We start from the raw sequence: 22,732 nt of genomic DNA, 5'->3' as shown, positions 1-22,732 counted from the left end.
GGCAGGTGCCCTGACTGGGAATCGAACAGTGATCCTGTGGTTCACAAGCCCACTCTCAATCCACTGAGCTACACCAGGCAGGGTGAATTCTTTCAAATTATTATTTTTTAAGACTTTTAAATTTATTTTTAGACAGAGGGAAGGGAGGGAGAGAGAGAGGGAGAGAAACATCAATGTGTGGTTAACTCTTGAGTGCCCCACACAGGGGACCCGGCCTGCAACCCAGGCATGTGCCCTGACTACAAATTGAACCAGTGTGATGCTTCGGTTCACAGGGAGGTGATGAATCCACTCAGCCACACCAGCCAGGGCTCAAATTACTATTTTAAAAATAGGTAGACATTTTCCAATTAAAAACATAAAATTGTATTATATTCCTTTTTCCTCTAGAAAGCAGCCCCATTTACTTTTTATCATTGGAAACATATTTTCCAAATCCTTCATATTAGGGGTCACTCATTAATTCAGTATTTTATTAATCATAGGCCTGCTGTGAATAAACAGAATATGGGAGACTTTGGGTTCCAGGATTATTGTTTTTTTCCAGTTTCAGCTAAATGTTGTCATCAGTCTTAAACAAAGCTCAAAAAATAAGTGCATTGATGTATTTGGCTCACTAGACTTACTATTTATTTTGTCCTCTAAAAACACCAACAAACAATCTGTTTAAAATATATTATTTTAATTGTGTACTACAAGTTTTACATTATTATTTGCTAACAATAGTAACTAGTTTTGTTCATTTTTATTTTGATAATACAATAGGGATAATAAGGGTAATGAATGAGGCCAAAATTAATGATAACTTAATAAGGAACATAAAACTTTTATTAATGAATCAGTATTTTTGAGATCCCATGGCATGCAAAGTAACATATTTAGAAATATACTTCATAATGCATCATTTATATATATTTATTTTTCCACTTTTTAAAGATCCATTTTTTGGGGGGCAGGGCAGGGAATATAAAACAGAAAACTGTACTTGAATAAGAATTAAATTAAAAAAGTACAAGAACTTGTGACACGTGGACATGAAAGAAAGGGGGGATTGGTGGGGGAGGGGTGTGCAGGGTAGAGGGGAGTGAAGGAGGGGAATGGGACAATTGTAATGGCATAATCAATAAAATATATTTTAAAAAGAGTTGAAAAAAGAAAAAAGATCCATTTTATTGATACACACTTTGCATACAATAAAATGCACCCATTTAAAGTATACCATGTAATGAGTTTTGACAAATGTGTATAGCAGTGTAAACATCAGCATAATCAATTATTAAAAATTCCTATCACATCCCAAAATTCAATCTCTCCCATTTCTGCTTCTGTCACCATAGTTATGCCTTTTCTAAAGTTCATGTAAATTTATTACAGCAGCATGTGTTGTTTTGTGTCTGGCCTTTTCAGTCAACATAGTGTCTGTGATGTTCTCATATATTGCCATGGGTACCAACAGTGTTTTTCTTTTTGTTGCTGAGTAGTATTCTATTGTATGTGTATATCACAATTTAAATTTTTTTTTCAATTACACTTCACATTCAATATTATTTTGTGTTAGTTTCAGATATCTGACATAGTGGTTAGACAATCATATACTTTACAAAGTAGTCCCCCAGTATTTCCAGTACCCACCTGGCACCACACATAGTTATTACAATGTTATTGATTATATTCCCTATGCTGTGCTTTACATCCCAGTGACTGTTTTGTATATATATATCTTTTAAAACTATGATTAAGCAAAATATTTGAAGACCCCTTTTATCTTAACTGCCTACCATCATCCCTTTTCTCATAAACATGTAATATTTTCTTTTGGATTCTCTTCCTCAAACAGAGCAATGTTGGTGTCTTCCTGTATACTTTTTCATATTATCCCATGTCATTTCCCCATGGTTACTAAATGGACGTGCTGAAGCTCCTGTAAGTTTTCGGAGTTGTAGTAGGCATACTTAATACTCAGTGGAAATTAGAGGGCTCTGTGGAGAATTGCCTAACAACGAACCTTCATAGTCATTCAAAAATAATCTAAAAAGAGAAATAAGCCAATGTAATTTTAGAAAAAGTAAACTAATAAAAAGTCTAACTTCAATAAATTGTACAAAAGTAAAAACTTTGCTAAGGAATAATTTATCAATTTTACAAAAATAGTATTTAATATTAAATTCTATAAAAGTTATATAGTCTAATGTGCTAAGAAAATATTTAGGCAAGAGGAACTAAATATATACAAATGTAATTAAATGTGAAATTGTAGGACTGAGTTGTTGGGGTGTAGTGGAAAATATCAAGCTTTGATATATATGAGTGGTACAATCTAAATTCTATAATATGACAAGAGGGTAGTATCTTTTAGGCTGAAATGACTGGAGAAGGCTTTTTTCAAGGAGGTGATATTCAACTGGGGCCTGAACAGTTTGGTAGACATTTGATAGGTGAAGATAAAAGAGTGGGAGACTGCAGTCAGTAGTAATAACATAGGGAAGGCAAAGAGCCTAGGGAAGGTTGGTTTGTACAGAAGATCACTTTGGTTAATGGTTAAAAAGAAAAACATGGAGGGTACAGGTCAAGAATTCAAGAAATATTTCATACCCAACTTTTCTTATGCATTTATGGCTATTTTTGCATTCTGATAAGACAGACTCATAATTGCAACAGGTTAGACTGCATGGAAGAGAAACTGATCAAGAAAGGAAATTGCTTGCAAACTTGAGCTCACTGACCTGCAACATTTGCTATGCCTCCCAACTGTCTTTCCTCCTAGGGCTCCTCATAATCATTTGTTTCAATCCACTTGGACAAGGCATTCTGTTCTCAGAATAAGAACAAACTCTCCTTACCTCTGCATTTGCTAAAATATAACAATCTACCGAACAATTCAGAGGAAATTGAACATAGATTGCACAACTTACATGATACAAGCAACCAGTAACCTTGATTTATAAATATGTATGCATCTGTTTGCTCTATCCTGCAAACTTATGAAAAAAATCCTTAAAGCCAGAAACCACGCAATGCAATTTTTCATGCCACAGGGTTTTGCATTTTCTTTGGCTAGTCTACAAAAACAAAATCCAACTCACAGAATAATGCTAAATACATATATTTGTTGAATGAATGTGTTCTGGTGATGATAGATTTTTTATTCCCTTCATGTTTCTCTTTATCCTTATGAGGCAATACTTATATTGAACCCAATTTTTATGCTTAGCTTCTAACTCTTGGAAAATAAAATGATTGAAACATATCTAGTCTCACCCAATAATGCTTTCACAATAAGGGTAAAAAGAGGCATCTAGGGCATCTGGGGATGATCCTAATAATGATGGGCAAAAGATGCAATTTAAACGTCTTTCTGATTTACCTACTTGACTTAGAATGCAGTATGAGGATGGAGGAAGGGAATGGAGGAAGGGAATTGAGCTGCAGTCAATCTTATATTATTACCTAATATGTTTAATTCCCCACTATAGATGCTGGGGAAGAATGGATAAAAATAAAAATGATGGGTTTTTCTGTTAGGCTGTATTTTAATTTGAAGGGATGGTTTGAATATTTATTTTTTTAAACTCACCATTCCAATTATTTAAATCCACATGAATACAAATGGAATCCTCCAGTTAAGTAATTGTTCAAAAGGTTAATTTGGTTAACTTTCTTTCTTTTTTTTTGGATATGCTTTCCAGAATAGGGATTTGGGCTGCTGTTGGAGCACCTTTAAGTCCAATTAGCTGTTACAACAGTCAAAGCAAGGTACTGTAAGAAAGGGCTTCAGGGATTTGGACCCTATGTTTACTCATAATTATATTCAATACCTTATTTGCCAATGCCCATCCCCACTCCAACAATCCATAGGTCTCAGGAAACAACTTTAGAAAGCAAATAGAAGCTTCTGTTAGCGTGGAAAGCCACTTAAAATGTCTAGGACTTGGGCGAGGCTAGGGAAGCACTGTCCTTAGGTACAAAATATAAGGGGGTACCCCAAAACTCAGAAACAAAGAGAAATATTTAATACACTATTTTAAAGATGTAAATTAATGTAAGAGCCCATGACTAACAAAATACCAAATTTTTAAATGACATGAGTCTACCTTACACTTAACATAGTTCACCTCAACCGCTTACCTGTAATCTCTCGAGTTTTGGGCACATTCTTAAATTTGCTCCAGAGGTGAGTGCCTTAACCACCTTATCCTAGTCCAGACTTCAGTTCTAAACACTTTCATATGTGGACCTCCCTTTAGATTTAAAATCCATTGAACCATCATTTTCCCTCTGGAGAGCCTCTGTTAGTACAAACCTCATGCGGGGTCCCACTGAATTCTTGGTGGACTCCCACCAAGTGGGATAAGGGTTATTTATCGGGTGTCCATACCTTCAGGCACCTCCAGCTTTTCCAACTCCCAGTTTTGGTGCTACTCTCTACTTGCAGGATACAAACAATTTTGGCAACTTCCTTGTGCCAGGGCCACAGTTCTGCTTTGGCGGAAAGTACCCCAAACAAGAAAAGCATCTTCACTCTTTTCTACTTTCTGAATGAGCACTCTCCACTTAGTTCATCTCCATCCTCCTGCCAGAGTTAGAATGGAAAGACGAGTCCTACACGTAACCAGGTCTCAAAAGCACTCCCTCCCTCCCCTGCCCCGGAAAGAAGTAAAAGTGGACCTTTCGGAGGCCGTGGAGAAAGCAACTGCAGTGGCTTTTGCCTGTCATTACAACATAAGTGGGGGGAAATGATCAAGACAACTCGGGCTTTCTGGCTGGTTTTATGCTTGAACACTTTGCGTTTTCTAAGTCCGCGTGCTCCTATACCCCAACAGCGGTCGGAGCAGGGAGCTTACCGAGGGCTTCAGGCAAGTCCGTGCACCACGCCCCCTAGGCTGGTCACCTCCCTTTATTGGCTTGATAGCCTGTCACTCCAATCTGGCTCCCACTCCAGCTAACCATTCACGTAGTTCGGTTGTGTCTTGGTGTGTTTAATGTTGCCAATAACGAGAGATTTTTTTTTTGGGAGGGGGGAGGCGAGTACAGGTCGTGCTGCAATTAGTTCATTGAAAACTCAGTTGCTCTCGGAGCGGAGGAGCATACTGCTTTCAGCTTTTCTTCTGCTCACTGGTAAAATCTTCTGTTGAGAGCTGCAACAATGCCCAAAAGAAAGGTAAGTGAAATAGGAAGATATAAGGAGGATTGGCTACTGAAATACATATTTCTTAACCGGCAGAGATTTTTTTAAAAAAAGGATTTTGACTTCTAGTTCAATTTTGTGATGTGTGGAATGGAAGGGGAGGGAAGGGCAAAGAATGGTCGGTGTAAGGTTTAGGATGGTCTCTCATGCAACTAGTAGTTCACTTTTGACTTGTTTTGTTTAAGGCAAAGAATCGCTTATGAGGTGTCTCCATGCTGAATTACAAACAGCCATAGCGCTGTGCTGTCGCTTCCTACCCCACCCCCCTTCCTCCGCTTACCCTATTGGAGAACACTTCTCCCAACCGCACTTCCAGGCACCAGTTTCCTCCTCAGCCTCCGTCTTTTCTCCTGGAACCATCCCGTTTGGGAGTACGAAAGCTGTGGCTTTCTCCCATATTTGCCTTTGTTCTTCCCGTTTTCTTTTTCCTTTTTTCCCCTTCCCTCCTCCACTTCTTGTCATGCCAGATGGCTATGCAATGGTAATCCTGTGCCATTAGGCGGCGCAGACTTCAAACTGTCCTAGAGAAGGGAGAGATTCACCGCTGTAATTAACAACTTTAGGGCTGAGAGCGCTGGGGCTCTCCAAGCTCTCTGTCTAAAGGTGGAAAGAAACAAGAACTAAAGTAGTTAAAGTGTTGTTCGTGTTGGCATAGCAACATGCAGAAGTGATTTGAGCTCCTCAAGGGCTACGGGTCTCCCGAAAACACTCACTTCAAAATGTGTGGCTCTCTTGGACGGGAAATAAATTCACGCTAGGTGTTTGTTTTGGGAGGAAGGGTCCCTTAGAAGTGAAATTGAATGCAGTTTCATGCTTGATAAAATTGTAAAACACGGTGCTAATGTAAGGCATTATGATTGTTTTGATATGATTCTTATTTATCTATCCACCTTCCCTATTTCTATAGCATAGGAATAAGATTGAAATTCCCCAGGGCTCTGGGGCTGTGCTATGAATCCTGCAATGGTTTCATAATTCCCAGGCTGGAGCACTGCTCAGACATGGGGAGCAATGGTTTCTAACCACCATCCCCCTTTCTGAGATTCCCGCCGTTGCACTTTCCTAGGCTTGTGCAATGTGTCTTGCTATTTTGCAGAGCTGACAGCAACCTTGTAGCAGGTAGTGGCGGGAAGTTTTAAAAATGCGGCTGGCTTCTCAGAATAACGCATTGACGTTGTAACAAAGAGATCCCCCCCCCTTCAAAGCATTGTGGGGGTTGTAGTTCTTGTGTTAAGTAAGAACTTGGAGGGTAGGATAGTCCAGAGTAATTAGAGAGGTTCAGATAAATACAATTGTATCTCAAACATAAGGCAAAACAGGGAAATGGCATGAAGCCCCGCCTTCATTCTGCCCGCCCCCACAGTTTTCTTTGGGGCTTTAACACTAGCAACAACAGGTGGATCTTCAAATTTTAAAGGTTTGTTTTTTTTTTAGGAGATTCAATGTACACAAAAGGATGAAATTGATTATCATTTGTGTAAACTTAATGTCTTGTGAATACATTTGCATCTCAGTGCACATTTGCACAGTAGTAGATAGCAGTATGTAGCATGCTACTAGGAAAAAACGCTCAGCTACTTGAATGGGAATCTGGGAAAAAGTACTAAGCGGTTATGTCGCAACTGTAATCCGTAAGCATTATTTTCTCATCTATATGTTTATATCGATGACCTTATTTCTGTATGGTTTTCTCCTCTGTACAGGCTGCAGGTCAAGGTGATATGAAGCAGGAGGTGAGTTTCTTTAGTTTTAGAATCTGTCCAAAAATCCACTCCTTTTTAAAACTTGAGGCTCATAAAAGCAGCTAAAATATAGATGCTGGTTAGTATATCTCACCACTTGAATGGTGACCAATATATATGTCAGTGAGCCCTCTCGAAAATATAGTATGTATTGAAAACTCCAAACTTCTTGGAGTTTAGGACTTTATTGTTCTTGTTAAGATCTGGAGGGAGCTTCTTTTTTTTAAGCAAAAGAATTGCTTTGTCAGTTTACAAGAAGGGGCTATATTGTCATTTTTAATATGTTCCTTGTTATTAGTGATTTTGTTCATTTAGCCTAGCAGTTGAGGTTTAATTTCAGATTTTTTCTTAGTTATATGGAGTCTAGAGGAGGGAGAAATGAAAACTTATTTCTACTATGACACTTTATAATCAAGTTCATAATTGCTTTTGTAGTGTAAATAATTGCATATTTATGTAGTGTTACACTAAGTATTTTCACTGAAACATAAACAATTCTAGTATTATGTATCCATAATTCTCTGAGCTGATATATATATATTTTTTCCACATATAGCCAAGGAGAAGATCGGCCAGACTGTCTGCTGTAAGTTGTCTTTTTAAATATCTGCTCATGTATTGTGAAATATAATTTTAAAACTCAGGTAGTCCTGGACAGTACTATATTTATAAGATTTATTTTTAAGGAAAAACTCTCACACAAAGGAAATGTTGTCCTGGTGTTCAGCTTGAACTATACCTATCTGTTTTAATTAAGAGGTAGAATGTTATTAGTGGTCTTTAATTCTGACTTCTTCCTTTCCCCCCATCTTGACTCATGTTTCTTTGTGTGTTTGTTTATTCACTTTTTGTTTTGTTTTTTTAATGCAGATGCCTGTGCCCATTATACCAGAGTTGAAGCCCAAAAGATCAACTCCAAGAGTAAATATTCAACATGCAATGTTGAGAGAAAATTGCTTTTGTTCAAAAAAATTTTTTTGGAAAAGCATACAGCTGATCACTTTTATTTTCTGTTCACTTAGTAATATATTACATTATACCACTTGGTATATCTAATCCCTTTGAGTAAAGGAATATTTGTTCATGTATTGTGATTGTCCACTGTATTTTGGTCTTTTCATTAGGAAGAAACAAAACAAAATTTTAGTTGGATAGACTTGTAAAATGTACATGCCTTTGACATCATATAGTCACAATACCCACATTCCTAAAAAAACAAAAGGTGTAAGTTATAGTAACCAAGGAAATACTTTTTAATAATTTTAATAACTAACATATTTGATACTTTACAATTTGCAAAGTGCTTTCACATACATTATTTTTAAATGGACTGAATTGCTTTCATATAGGCTTCTATGCTCTGATGTTGTAGCTAAAGACATTGGAAATAGAAATAGCCTCAATATTAAGTTCATTTTATACTTTTTTGTTTATTTATATGCAAATGTGTGAATATAATTCAATTTTATTTTAAGTGCTTTTTTGAGGTATGATTTATGTTTTCAGGATTGATTGAATTATTAAAATCATAAAAATTTAAAGCTACAAGAATATTAGAGTCATGTAATCCCATTGTTTTGTGGTTGAAGAAAGTGCATTATAGTCTTATTTGTAAAATGCTTTGAAATTCTTGATTGAAAGATACTGGTAAAACTAGGGCAAGTGAAGTCTTAATAATAAGAGTGAGTGACAATAGAAGAGAAAGTTTATTTTTTCTCTATTTCACATTTCAAGATCACTATTGTATAAAATTAGGTACTCAATTTATAGGTTATAAAAATAGTAAATACTTTATTTCCTTTAAAAATAGAAGGTATTGCTAGAATAAAACAGATACTATATAATCTTGGACTTCAAAATACTATGTACCTAACCCTGGCTAGTGTGGCTCAGTGGATTGAGTGCCAGCCTGGGAACCAAAGGGTGGACAGTTTGATTTCCAATCAGGGCACATATTTGCGGGCCAGGTCCCCAGTAAGGGGTACGTGAAAGGCAACCACACACTGATATTTTTCTCCTTCTCTTTCTTCCTCCTTTCCCCTCTCTCTAAAAATAAATAAATAAATTCTTTTTAAAAATAATAAAATATTACCTATCTATATTGCATTTAACAGTTTCTAAAGCAATTTCACATGTATTTTATCATTTGCTCCTTATAACATCTCTATGACATAGATGGCATTACTGTTTTTTATATATGAATGAATAAGCTCAAAGGGATTTATGCTTTTGCTCAAGATCACATAAAGTAAGCACCAGATACAAATTTCACAGATTTTCTGGCTCCTTAACACAGTGCTCTTTCTACTACATATGTACTTAGGCAAAAGTTAGATAAAAAAACAATCATGATTCAAATCATTCTAAAACTTGTAGACACATAGGTTTAATCAACTATGTCCCCAGGTGATCTCTTTGAAATATATGTAAGTTGATAATCTCTTTAGTATTTCTCTTAATTATTACCAATGAAGGATTTGTAATCAACAAAACCCTGTCGCTAATTATTAGACATGACAGAGATGAACTAGCCCCTTAAGTCAAAGGCAATTCATTTATTGGTTTAACCTAATGCTGGCAGTTGGCCTTGAGTCGCTACTGTTCAGCATTCTAACTTGTTGCTGTTCATCTAGAAGAAAATTTGTTTAATTTGTATTGGAAGAAAATTATTTATTTTTAATATATGTGAAGAGATTTATTTTTTATTTAATTTTAGTTTTTCAAGTATTGTTGACATTCAACATTGTATTAGTTTCAGGTATACAGCATAGTAGTTGGACATTTACATACTTATGAAGCAATCTCATTAAATCTAGTACCCATCCCCCACAGCATACATAGTTATTACTATATTATTGACTATATTCTCTGTGCTGTACTTGATATTCCATTAATGTTTTGTAACTGCCATTTTGTACTTCTTAACCCCTTCACTGTTTTCACCCTGTACCCCCAAACCCCTCTCTTTTAATACCACATCAGTTTACAGTGAAAGTGAAGGTTTCTAGTGATAATTTGTTTGCTATAAAGTTTTTACAGGTATTTTAAAGCTTTTTCATAAATTATTACAATATCTGGAAAAATATCTTAGGGCATTTAATCAATACACCAATTAAATTGTATATTTATTTTTATTATTTTGTGTTGCTGGGCAGAAAATGAAAAAAGATGATACAATGGAAACAACTGCAACTACAAGTCCCCAAAACATAGCTGAAACCAAGCAAGAAGAAGCTGTTAAAGAACACAGCAACGAAAATGCTGAAAATGGAGGAGCCAAAATTATAGAGGTATTTACAATATTAATAGATTTGTCCATTTGAAAGTTTAACAATTGGTGCAACTGGATGAATCTTATTTGCCTTGTAGTTTAAAAGTTGAGATATATTAATTTAGTAGTGATTCTATCATGTCTTAGTATTTCCAGGCTGCTATAAAAAATACTACAAATTGGGTGGTTTACAAACAACATAAAATTATTTCTGAGTCTAGAGGCTTGGAAGTTCAAGATCAAAGCTACAGTATTTTGGGGGCTGGTGAAGACGTGCTTCCTGATTTATAGATGGCAATCCTCTCTGTGTCCTGACATGATGGAAGGTCCAGAGAGCTCTGTCCTTTGTAAAGACATTAATTCCATTCCTGACAGCTAACTCATGACCTAAACACCTCCCATAAGACCTGCCTCCAAACACTACTACATGGGGAATTAGGTTTCATCATATGAATTAGGGAGAACACAAACATTCAATCTATAACATATAGTATAATGGTCTGTAAAGGGAAAATAAAATGAAAATTAATTTAAATATGAGATTTACATGTATGGGTAGTAGGAGTAGTGGCTTAGTATTGCTATTAGTAGAACACCAGTGATAATGATTTAGTAATATAATGACTCTCATTAAATATAGACTAATTATCTATTCCTTTTGTCATGACATTGATTATTTGTAAATCCTTTTCCCTAATCATGATTATTTGCACCCCCTGCAGATTGCAGAACAAAATATTATGTAAATATTTCCAATAGGTCTTGCTTTGTACATGTAATGCATACCACATTTTTAGGTATTATAGTAAAACTCTGAAAATGGGATAAAGTGTCAAATCTACAAACTAAACCTGTGCATATAGGGAAAATCTTTTTCTAAGTGATCCTATAATATATGATAAAAACATTTCAAGTAACTTTTTACAAAAAAACATAATATTTCTTTAAGGAATGCAGTTTTTTTACATTTATGCTGCTCATTGAGAATTGCTGATATAGAATGTGTCATTTTTTCTGCACTACTCTTTTTCATATTTTTATAATGATTATTTATATGAATTAAGTTTCCCTGAAGTTATTGTGCCAAATGTCTGTCTGTGTGGAGGTATTTTAATTAATCCTATTTCTTAGAATGTTTTCCTTGTAATGTGATATTTAGGAGGCCTTTTCCACAAAAAAGTAACTTTTTTGTAAATGAAGTGTTATTTTTTCATAAAATATATATAGTCTGGTCTAAATATTTAGGGGGGATTCTGAATTTAAAAATACAATCATGATTTTTTTTCTGTATATATAGGCTCCTGCTCTTGAAACAGAATTTGAGGAAATGAAAGAAGAAAAAATTGATGTTGAAGAAGAGGGAGGAGAAAAGGGACAAGCAGTGGCATTAGAAGAAAAGAAAAATGAAAAAGAAGATCAGGAAGGAGATGAAGAAGAAGAGAAAGGTGAAGATGGAAAAGAAGACAAAAATGAAAATGAAGGAAAAGGTGAAAAAGAGGATGAAGATGGAAAAAAGGAAGAAGGAGATGGAAAAGAGGAAGAAGACCAAAAAGAGGGTGAAGATGGAAAAGGGAAAGGAGATGAAAAAGATGGTGAAGATGCAAAGAAGAAAGGAAAAGATGGCAAAGAATCTGAGGATGAAAAAGATAGAGGAGAAGATGAAAAACAAGGAGAAGTTAGAAAAGAGGAAGACAATGGAAAAGATGATGAAGATGAAAAAGAGGATGAAGATGGAAAAGAAGATGAAGATGGAGAGGATGACAATAGAAAGGGTGGAGACAAAAAAGATAATGAAGATGGAAATGAGATAGATGGAAAAGAGAAAGAAGATGAAAAAGATGACAAAGATGGAAAAGAGGAGGAAGGTGGAAAAGGAGACGGGAAAGGTGGAAGGCATGGAAAGGAAAATGAAAATAAGGCTGAAGTTGAAAAAGAAGAGGTAAAAGAAGATGGAGAGAAAGAAGACCCTCAGAGTATTGTTTAAAGCTGCCCTATGTAGTTTCATAATTTGGTAATATGTGCCTACGTGTTGTAATGTTAATAGAGGTAAATATTTTTATCAAATGTTTTATAAGCAGTTTTTCTTTAGCATTAACTAAATTTCATTATATCTTCACACTGATCATTAGCCACATTTCCTAACATAAAACCTTTGTAAGTTTTGTGATTATAATAGTGGAATATTTAGAAAAAGACACTTTCAGCTTTGTCAGTAAATTTCCTCTTGTGTAAGTTATGTGTTAAATCTTTGAACTTCAATTTTACTCCTGTATGTGATAATTTCATAATGTGCAGAGCTCTGAAAAGAAAAAATCATGCGTGGTTCTCTAGGTTGCTTTTATAAAGGTGAAATATTTTCATGTAATGCTAAGGAGTTAGAATTATCTTTTTCAACTGTGACTTGTTCATTCCAGAAGGGCAGTTCTGATTATATGTGTATCCACAAAATTTTACTGTTTATCTTAATAAAAATTCTCTTCAAAGATTATTGTAGTTTGTTATATGTCCAAAATATAGTTAATAAAATATTATGATGCTTGATATAGTCCCATTGTGATGTTCATGAAATCATTTAAAATTTTGTTTGCACTTGGATAAAATTAACAACAAAATTCATTTTAATTATTTCAAAGTGCACAATCAGTGCTCTTAAGTATATTCACAGTATTGTACAACCATCACCACCAATTTCAGACAACTCCACATCCACTGGTCCTTGGCAACCACTAATTTATTTCTGTCCCTATCAATTTGCCTATTCTGGATACTACATATAAATGGAATCTTGGAACATATGCCATTTTTACCTGACTTCTTTCACTGGGCATAATGTTTTCAGTTTCATTCCTATTGTAGCATATATTATTTCATTCCTTTTTATGGCTAATATATAGAACCAAAATACTACATTGTTAGTTGATGGATATTTCAGGTGTTTTCATGTTTTGTCAATGATAAATAATACTTCTATGAACATTCATATGCAAGTTTTTGTGGGCATATGTGTCTTCATTTCTCCTATGTGTGTATCTAGATGTGGACCACTGGTTCATATAGTAATCCATATAGTTTAACTTTTTGAGGAATCCCAGACTATTATCCAAAATGGCTTCAGCATTTTATATTCTCACCAGCAATGTATGAGGGTTCTTATTTTCCTACAACTTTGTCAGTACTTGTTATTGTCTGTCTTTGCATTATAACCATCCTAGTGGGGGATTTAAAGGTGATCAAAATCATGGTGATTTTGATTAGCATTTTCCTAATGAAGTTAAGCATCTTCTCTTGTGCTTATTGTGCATTTGTATATCTTTTTTGGAGAAAATTCTAACAAAGCCTTTGCTCGTTTTTTACTTGGGTTTTAGTATTCAGCTGTAAGACATAAATTTTGGATATAAGTCTCTTACCAGATATAATGATTTGCAGTTTTTCCCCAATTTATAGGTTGTCTTTTCACCTTTTTAAAAAGCATATTTTATTTCTTTTTAGGGGGGGGAGGCAGGGAGAAAGAGGAGAGAAACATCAATGTATGGTTGCCTCTCATGCACCACCTATTGGGGACCTCACCCCAAACCCAGACATGTACCCTGACTGAGAACTGAACTGGTGACCCTTCAGTTCACAGGCCAGTGCTCAATCCACTAAGCCACACCAGCCAGGGCTCTTCACATTCTTGACTGTGTTCTTTGATGCACAAAAAGTTTTAATTTTAAGTCCAATTTATCTATTCTTTTCTGTGTTGCTTATGTTTTTGGTGGCATGTCAAAGAATCTGCTACCAATCTCCAGGGTACAAAGATATTCCCTCATAAAAAGAGTGTCACATAGTTTTATCTCTTACATTTAGGTTTTTTGTATGTCTTTCGTTAAATTCTGTATGTGATGTTAAGTAGGGAACAACTTCATTCATTTGCATATGACTATCCATTTCTCCAAGTACCATGTCTTGAAGAGATTATTTCCTCATTAGATGGTCTTCACACTCCAAAAATCAATGGATCACAGATGTATGAATTAATTTCTAGACTGTTAATTCTGAACCGTTGATCTATATACATATTTCTATGTCAGTACCACACTTTTGATTCCTGTAGCATTGTAGTTAGTCTTCTTAAAAAATATCTTATTTACTTATTTTTTAGACAGGGGAAGGGAGGAAGAAAGAGAGGGAGAGAAACATCAATGTGTGGTTACCTCTTGTGCGCCCCCTACTGGGGACTTGGCCTGCAACCCAGGCATGTCCCCTGCCTGACTGGAATCAAATCCAGGACCCTTTATTTCACAGGCCAGCACTCAATCTACTGAGCTACACCAGCCAGGGTGCATTATACTTAGTCTTAATATTGAAGTATATGTTCTCCAACTTTGTCATTGATCGCTCAGGTTTCATGACATTTTTATATGAGCTTTAAAATCAGCTTGTTTATTTCTACAGAAAAAAAGGTAGTTGGAGTTTTGATGGGCACCACAAAAAATATGCAGATAAATTTGGGGCACACTGTCATGTTAGCAAAATTTTCTTCCAATCGATGAACATGGGATAGATTTCCATTTATTTAGGTTTTCTTTATTTTAGGACTACCTTATAGTTTTTAGTGTGCAAATCTTACACTTTTTTGTTTATTGTTTTTCAAGTACAGTTGTCTCCATTTTACCCCACCCTCACTCCAAACCCCATCCACCCCCACATCCCACCCTCAATCCTACCCCTCTTTGGCTTTGTCCATGGGTCCTTTCTACATGTTCCATGACGATCCTTTCCTTTCCTTATCCCATTATCTCCCTTGCTTCTCCCCTCTGGGTACTATCTGTTCTTTATTTCAGTGACTCTGATTCTATTTTCCTTCCTTGTTTGTTCTATTGATCAGGTTCAGCTTATAGGTGAGATCATATGGTATTTGTCTTTCACTGCCTGGCTTATTTCACTCAGCATAATGCTCTCCAGTTCCATCCATACTGTCCCAAAAGGGAGGAGCTCCTTTTTCTTCCCCCCTGCTGCTGCATAGAATTTCATTGTATAACTGTACCATAGTTTGTTTTTTTCTTTTTAAAAATTTGAATTGTTGTTCAAGTACAGTTTTCTGCCTTTTACTCCCATCCCAGCCCACCTCCCAGCCCTCCCACCTCCCTCCAGTTACCACCCCCCCTTGTTTTTGTCCATGTGTTCTTTAAATTTGTTCCTTCAAACCCTTCCCCTTTTCCCCTGAAATTTCCTCCCCTCTCCCCTCTGGCCACTGTCAGCCTATTCTCTATTTCAGTGTCCTTGGTTATATTTTGCATGTTTGTTTGTTTTGTTATTTAGGTTCCTGTTCAAGGTGAGATCATATGGTATTTGTCTTTCACTGCCTGTCTTATTTCACTTAGCATAATGCTCTCCAGTGCCATCCATGCTGTCACAAAGGGTAGTATCTCCTTCTTTCTTTCTGCTGCATAGAATTTCATTGTGTAAATGTACCACAGTTTTTTTATCCATTCATTTACTGAAGGGCACCTAGGTTGCTTCCAACTCTTGGCTATTGTAAATTATGCTGCTATGAACATTGGGTACATAGGTTCTTTTGGATTGGTGTTTCAGGGTTCATAGGATATAATCATAGCAGTAGGACTGCTGGGTCAAAAGGCAGATCCACTTTTAGTTTTCTGAGAAAATTCTGTACTGTTTTCATAGTGCTTGTACCAGTCTGCAATCCCACCAACAGTAAACTAGGGTCCCCTTTTCTCCACAACCTCTCTAACACTTGTTGTTTGTTGCTTTGTTTATGATGGCTATTCTGACCAATATGAAATGCTATCTCATTGTGGTTTTAATTTGCATCTCTCTGATGGCCATTGTTGTCAAGCATCCTTTCATATATCTCTGGGCCCTCTGTATGTCCTCCTTGGAGAAGTGTCTGTTCAGATTCTTCGCCCAGTTTTTAAAAAATATTTTAATGTATTTATTTTTAGAGAGAGGGGAAGGGAAGGAGAAAGAGTGGGAGAGAAACATCAGTGTGTCGATGCCTCTCACGTGTCCCCTACTGAGGACCTGGCCTGCAACCCAGGCATGTGCCCTGACTGAGAATCAAACCAATGACCCTTTGCTTCACAGGCCCATGCTCAATCCGCTGAGCTACACCAGCCAGGTCTCTTTGCCCATTTTTAATTGGGTTGCTTGTCTTCTTAGAATGGAGCTGTGTGAGTTGTTTATATATTTTGGTGATCAAATTATTGTCTGAAGTACTATTTGCAAATATATTTTCCCATGTGGTTGGGCCCATTTTCATTTTGCTAATGTTTTATTTAGCCATGCAGAAGCTTTTTATATGTTCTTTATTAAATTTCTTTTTTTAAGATTTTATTTATTTATTTATCTTTAGAGGGGAAGGAGAGAGGGAGAGAAACATCAATGTATGGTTGCCTTTCGTGCGTCCCCTGCTGGGAACTGGCCTGTAGGGAACCGGCCTGCAACCCAGGCATATACCCTGACTGGGAATCGAACTGCGATCCTCTGGTTTGCAGGCCTGTGCTCAATCCACTGAGCTACACCAGCCAGGGCCTTAAATTTCTTTCTTTTTAAAAAAATACATTTTATGGTTTATACTATTACAGTTGTCCCATTTTTCTCCTTTATCCCCCTGTGCTCTGCACACCCCTCCTGACCACATTCCCACACCTTAGTTCATGTCCATGGGTTGTACATATAAGTTCTTTGGCTTCTATATTTCCTATACTGTTCTTAACCCCCCCTGTCTATTTTCTACCTACCATTTATGCTCCTTATTTCCTGTAATTTTTTCCCATTCCCCCATTCCTTTTTGCCACTTATAAACTTCTGCATGATCTCCATTTCTGTGATTCTGTTCCTGTTGTAGTTGTTTGCTTAGTTCATTTTTTTAGGGTTGGTTGCTGATAGTTGTGAGTTTGTGGTCATTTTATTGTTCATATTTTTATCTTCTTTTTCTTAAATAAGTTCCTTTAACATTTAAGGTAATAAGAGCTTGATGATGATGGACTCCTTTAACTTGACTTATCTGGGAAGCACTTCATCTGCCCTTCCACTCTAAATGATAGCTTTGCTGGATAGAGTAATCTTGGATACAGGTCCTTGCCTTTCATGACTTTGAGTACTTCTTTCCAGCCCCTTCTTGCCTGTAAGGTTTCTTTTGAGAAGTCAGCTGATAGTCTTATGGGAACTCCTTTGTAGGTAACTCTCTCCTTTTCTCTTGCTCCTTTTAAGATTCCCTCCTTCTCTTTCCTCTTGGGTGGTGTAATTATGCTATGCCTTGGTGTGTGCTTCCTTGGGTTCAACTTCTTTGGGACTCTCTGAGCTTCCTGGACTTCCTGGAAGTCTATTTCCTTTGCCAGATAGGGGAAGTTCTCCTTCATTATTTTTTTCAAGTAAGTTTTCCATTTTTTGTTTTTCCTCTTCTCCTTCTGGCACTGCTATGATTTGTATGTTTGAGCATTTAAGGTTGTCTAGGAGATTACTAGGCCTCTCCTCATTTTTTTAAATTCTTGTTTCTTCATTTTGTTCTGATTGAATGTTTATTTCTTCCTTCTTGTCGAAACCACTGATTTGAGTCCCAGTTTCCTTCCCTTCACTGTTGGGTCCCTGTACATTTTTCTTTATTTCACTTTTCATAGCCTTCACTTTTTCCTCTATTTTGTGACCATATTCAACCACTTCTGTGAACATCCTGATTATCAGTGATTTCAACTGTGCATCTGATGGGTTGGCTATCTCTTCATCACTTAGTTGTATTTTTTCTGGAGCTTTGATCTTTTCTTTCACTTGGGCCACAGTTTTCTGTCTGGGCATGCCTGTTATGTAGTAAAGGGTGGAGCCTTAGGTGTTCTCAAGGATGGGGCAACCACATCACTGCATTGTGATGTTGTATGTGGGGGAGGGGTTGGAGAGTGAACCATGTCACTTGTTCAGCTCTCTGCCAGCCTTCAGTCCCCTCTGCTGCTACCCACAAGCAAATTGGACCCTTCTGGTGCTGATTCCCGGGTGGGTGGTTTGTGTACATATTAGAACCCTGTGGGTCTCTCCAATGAACTTTCCTATGAGGCTGGGAGTTCCTCCCACCGCCACAACCCCCACAGGTTTTTCAGTCAGAGGTTTTGAGGCTTTATTTCCCTGCAATGGAAACCCAGGTTGCACAGTCTGTCTCCCTCCCCAGTCTTTCCTCCTGGTTAACTGCACACATATGTGGGACTGCCTGCTCTGCCAGCTACTGCCTCTCCCGGTCATCCAACTGCCACCTTGCCATGAATCCTCTGTGCCTGGCTGCCCATCTCTGCCCCTCCTATTGGTCTTAATGAATAGTTCCTCTTTAACTCCTCGGTTGCCATACTTCCATACAGTTTGATTTTTCTGGGAGTTCTGGTTGTTTTTTGTTTTTAAATTTGTTGTTGTACTTCTTTGGGTTCTGTGAGGAAGCACAGCATATCCACTTATGCCTCTATCTTAGCTGGAAGTTGATTGAATTTATTTCTAAGTATTTTATTTTTTCTGAGGCTGTAAGTGGAATTGTTTTCTTTTCTTTTCTTTTTTAATATTTTATTTATTTATCTTTAGAGGGGAAGGGAAGGAGAGAAGTATCAATGTATGGTTGCCTCTCATGGGTCCCCTGCTGGGAACTGGCCTGCAACCCAGGCATGTGCCCTGACTGGGAATCGAACCGCGATCGTGTGGTTCGCAGGCCCGCGCTCAATCCACTGAGCTACGCCAGCCAGGGCTGGAATTGTTTTCTTGATCTCAATTTTGAGGTGCTCATTGCTAGTGTATAGAAATACAACTGATTTTTAAAGATTTTTGTTTGTGTGTTTATTTATTTGTATTGGATTTATTGGAATGACATTGGTTAATAAAATTATATAGGTTTCTGGTATACAATTCTATACATCATCTGTGTTTTGCATTGTGTGTTTACCACCGCAACTCAAGTCTTCTTCCATCACCTACTATCCCCCTTTTACCCTCTTCTGTTCCATTGAATCTATATGCCTGTTTTTATGCCAGCACCATGCTATTTTAATCACTGTGGCTTTGTAGTATAGTTTGATATCATGTAGTGTGATTCTTCCAACCTTGTTTTTCTTTGTCAAGATTACTGTGGCTACTCAGGATCTTTTGTGGTTCCATATAAATATTTGGAACATTTGTTCTTTTTTTTTTTCTTTTTAAACATTTTATTTTATTTTATTTTATTTTTGTTTTTTTTTAATTTTTTTATTTAATTATTTTTCAAGTACAGTTTTCTGTCTATTACTCCCATCCCATCCCACCCCCCATGCTACCCCCTCCCTCCCATTTCCACCCTTCTCAGTTGTTGTCCATGTATCCTTTATATAGGTTCCTCTAAATCCCTCCCTTATTTCCCCTGAAATTCCCTCCCCTCTCCCCTCTGGTCATTGTCAGCCTGTTCTCTATTTCAGTGTCTTTGGTTATATTTTGCTTGCTTGTTTGCTTTGTTGTTTAGCTTCCTGTTAGAGGTGAGATCATATGGTATTTGTCCTTCAACACCTGGCTTATTTCACTCAGCATAATGCTTTCCAGTTCCATCCATGTTGTTGCAAAAGGTAGGAACTCCTTTCTTTCTGCAGCATAAAATTCCATTGTGTATATGTACCATAGTTTTTTGATCCATTCATTTACTGACGGGCACCTAGGTTGCTTCCAACTCTTGGCTATTGTAAATTATGCTGCTATGGACATTGGGGTGCATAGGTTCTTTGGGATTGGTGTTTTAGGGTTCTTAGGATACAATCCCAGCAGTGGAATTGTTGGGTCAAAAGGCAAGTCCAATTTTATTTCTCTGAGAAAATTCCATACTGTTTTCCATAATGGTTGTACCAGTCTGCAATCTCACCAACAGTGGACCAGAGTCCCCTTTTCCCCACACCCTCTCCAACATTTGTTGTTTATTGCTTTGTTTATGATAGCCATTCTCACCGGGGTAAAGTGATATCTCATTGTAGTTTTAATTCCCATCTCTCTGATAGCTAGTGATATGGAGCATCTTTTCATGTGTCTCTGGATCCTCTGTATGTCCTCCTTGCAGAAGTGTCTGTTCAAGTCCTTTCCCCATTTTTTAATTGGGTTAGTTGTCTTCTTAGAGTGAAGTCGTGTGAGTTCTTTGTATATTTTGGAGATTAAACCTTTGTTTGAGGTATCATTGGCAAATATGTTTTCCCATACAGTTGGTTGTCTTTTTATTTTAATGCTGTTTTCTTTAGCTGCGCAGAAGCTTTTTATTTTGATGAGATCCCATTTGTTTATTCTTTCCTTTATAGTCCTTGCTCTAGCGGACATATCAGTAAAAATGTTGCTGCATGAAATATCTGAGATTTTCCTGCCAATGTTCTCCTCTAGGACTTTAATGGTGTCATGGCTTATATTTAAGTCTTTTATCCACCTTGAATTTATTTTGGTGTATGATGTGGAACATTTGTTCTATTTATGTAAAATACAACATTGGTATCTTGATAAGAACTGTATTGAATCTACAAATTGCTTTGGGTAGTATAGACATTTTAATGATGTTAATTCTTCTTATCTGTGAACATGGTATATGCTTCCAATTATTTGTATCTTCTTCAGCATCCTATAATTTTTAATATATATTTTAATTAATTTATTTATTTATCTTTAGAGGGGAAAAGAAGGAGAGAGGGAGAGAAATCAATGTATGAATGCCTCTCATGCATCCCCTACTGGGAACTGGCCTGCATCCCAGGCATGTGCCCTGACTGGAACTCGAACCGTGATCCTCTGGTTCACAGGCCCGTGCTCAATCCACTGAACTACACCAGCCAGGGCAGCATCCTATAATTTTTGAGAACATGCTTGATTACATTTATTCTTAGATACTTTATATTTTAAAGCAATTGTGATTTGGTTTACTTTCTTAGTTTTCCTTTGTGATAGTTCATTGTTGATGTATAAAAATGTTTGTTTCTATTTGTTAGATATATCTGCTATCACTCCCAGTGTTTGTGGGGTAGTCTTATGTAATAGGTGACTTGTGGGACCTGGTGGTGCAGTCTCCATGATCACCTTAATTGGACACTGTGGAAATATCTCTTGTGTGTATTATGTGAACCCTTCTGTTATAATTGAGTTATGATTGTTATTGGCTTGTCATGAATGAGATCAACCTTCAGGGTGGCTCAACCTTGGCCTTGGCACATAAGCTGTTGTGCAGGTGCTGACCGCACAAAGCTGAATTTGCCTCAGCATGTTTTTGTGCCTGTTGAGATATCCCTTTGGGTAAACTGCTTGGGAAGCTTATTGGATCCAGCTCTGATGTCTGAAGTTGGCCACTGGGTGTGTTGCTTCTGTGCCTCTGGAAAGACTCTGGTATATTTCTGTGTCAGATACAGACAAAAACTGTTCTTCCCTTCTGCTCTAAAGGCAATAAAAAATGTCCTTGGATGAGGATAAGAAAAAATTTAAAAAGAAGCAACCAATGAAATAATAAATAAATGGAACAACAAATTGATGTTCTTCTCTCAAATCAATAAATTACAAAAATATTTCTAAAGAAGTTAATGCACAAATTCAGAAATCCAGTTTTCAAAGCACAGATCTCTAACTCTACTTCTTTCTTGGGGCTGGTAGGCCCTGCACCACTTCATACTCTCTTTTAAAACTTGATACAATGCTGAACTAATCAAAACCAACAAGTAAGGATTTCTTAAACTTCTAAGTACCTTGCCTGGATCCCCTACTTCCTAGTCATATTCTGCAGCCACAGAAAATGTGTTGTCATAACTTCCAACACTGAAACTGCTCTTTCAGTGTCAAGGCTAAAATAAAGTAACAATCTTGGTTTCCACTTTAAGAACACATTTCACATGATGGGCAGAATCATGGTAATGAGTAATCTTAACTTTTCATGTGAAATTCTACCCTTAACATAAAAAAAAACTACTGTCACCTTACATTTTAACACTACAATAAAGCATTCATGTAACTATGCCATGGTGTACTACTGAAGGATCATTCCTTCCCACCATGATACTAAAGTAAATTTCCTTACTCAGGTCTCAGATTACTTTATTTTTTGATGTTTTAATTGGCTCTTTCTTTCCCTTTACACTCAAACCTTGCTTCGAAGAATTTTTCTTCTGAAAGGCTCAGCAGCAGGAAGATGTGAAGAGAGGAGTCAAGTAAGGGAATGTGAATTTATAGAGGCAGCATGCCATTACTGTAAGTGAGGGTGGATATGAATTATAAATCTATAGCAGAGCAATCCTTACTAAAGTTGTGGATAGACAAAGGCATAAATAAATTTTGGGGGAACCCCACAGAAAGGATCAAGAAATAAACTTGGAATCTCTTTAGCAACATCTTTTGTTAACTCTCATTGGCAACACACATTTTTGGTAATATATAATACTGACTCATGACAACAATTGATTTTTTGAATGTAGAATGCTGAAGTTTTAATCTAAAAAAATTCTGTTATGACTTTAAAGGGTTTTCCTCATAACCATAAATTTGACTGGGGAGGGCATGCCTCAGGATAACAAAATTAACGGGAATAAT

At 36.7% G+C, this 22,732-nt stretch overlaps 1 protein-coding gene across 1 annotated transcript; it reads left to right on the top strand.

Annotated features, from left to right (window-relative positions):
• Positions 1 to 4,988: 4,988 nt before the first annotated feature.
• Positions 4,989 to 22,357, top strand: HMGN5 (high mobility group nucleosome binding domain 5). The gene is made up of 7 exons (XM_037047768.1): positions 4,989 to 5,158; positions 6,889 to 6,918; positions 7,484 to 7,513; positions 7,798 to 7,848; positions 10,083 to 10,217; positions 11,496 to 11,579; positions 22,319 to 22,357. Exons 1-7 carry the CDS (start codon positions 5,144 to 5,146, stop codon positions 22,355 to 22,357), a joined length of 384 nt encoding a protein of 127 aa, XP_036903663.1. The 5' UTR covers positions 4,989 to 5,143.
• Positions 22,358 to 22,732: the final 375 nt, after the last annotated feature.

This window comes from Sturnira hondurensis, unplaced genomic scaffold, assembly GCF_014824575.4.
Source record: "Sturnira hondurensis isolate 20B ecotype Veracruz unplaced genomic scaffold, ASM1482457v3 Scaffold0006301, whole genome shotgun sequence".
NCBI lineage: Eukaryota > Metazoa > Chordata > Mammalia > Chiroptera > Phyllostomidae > Sturnira > Sturnira hondurensis.
Note: the sequence above shows the minus strand (reverse complement) of the source record. Positions and strands in the feature narration are given on the sequence as shown.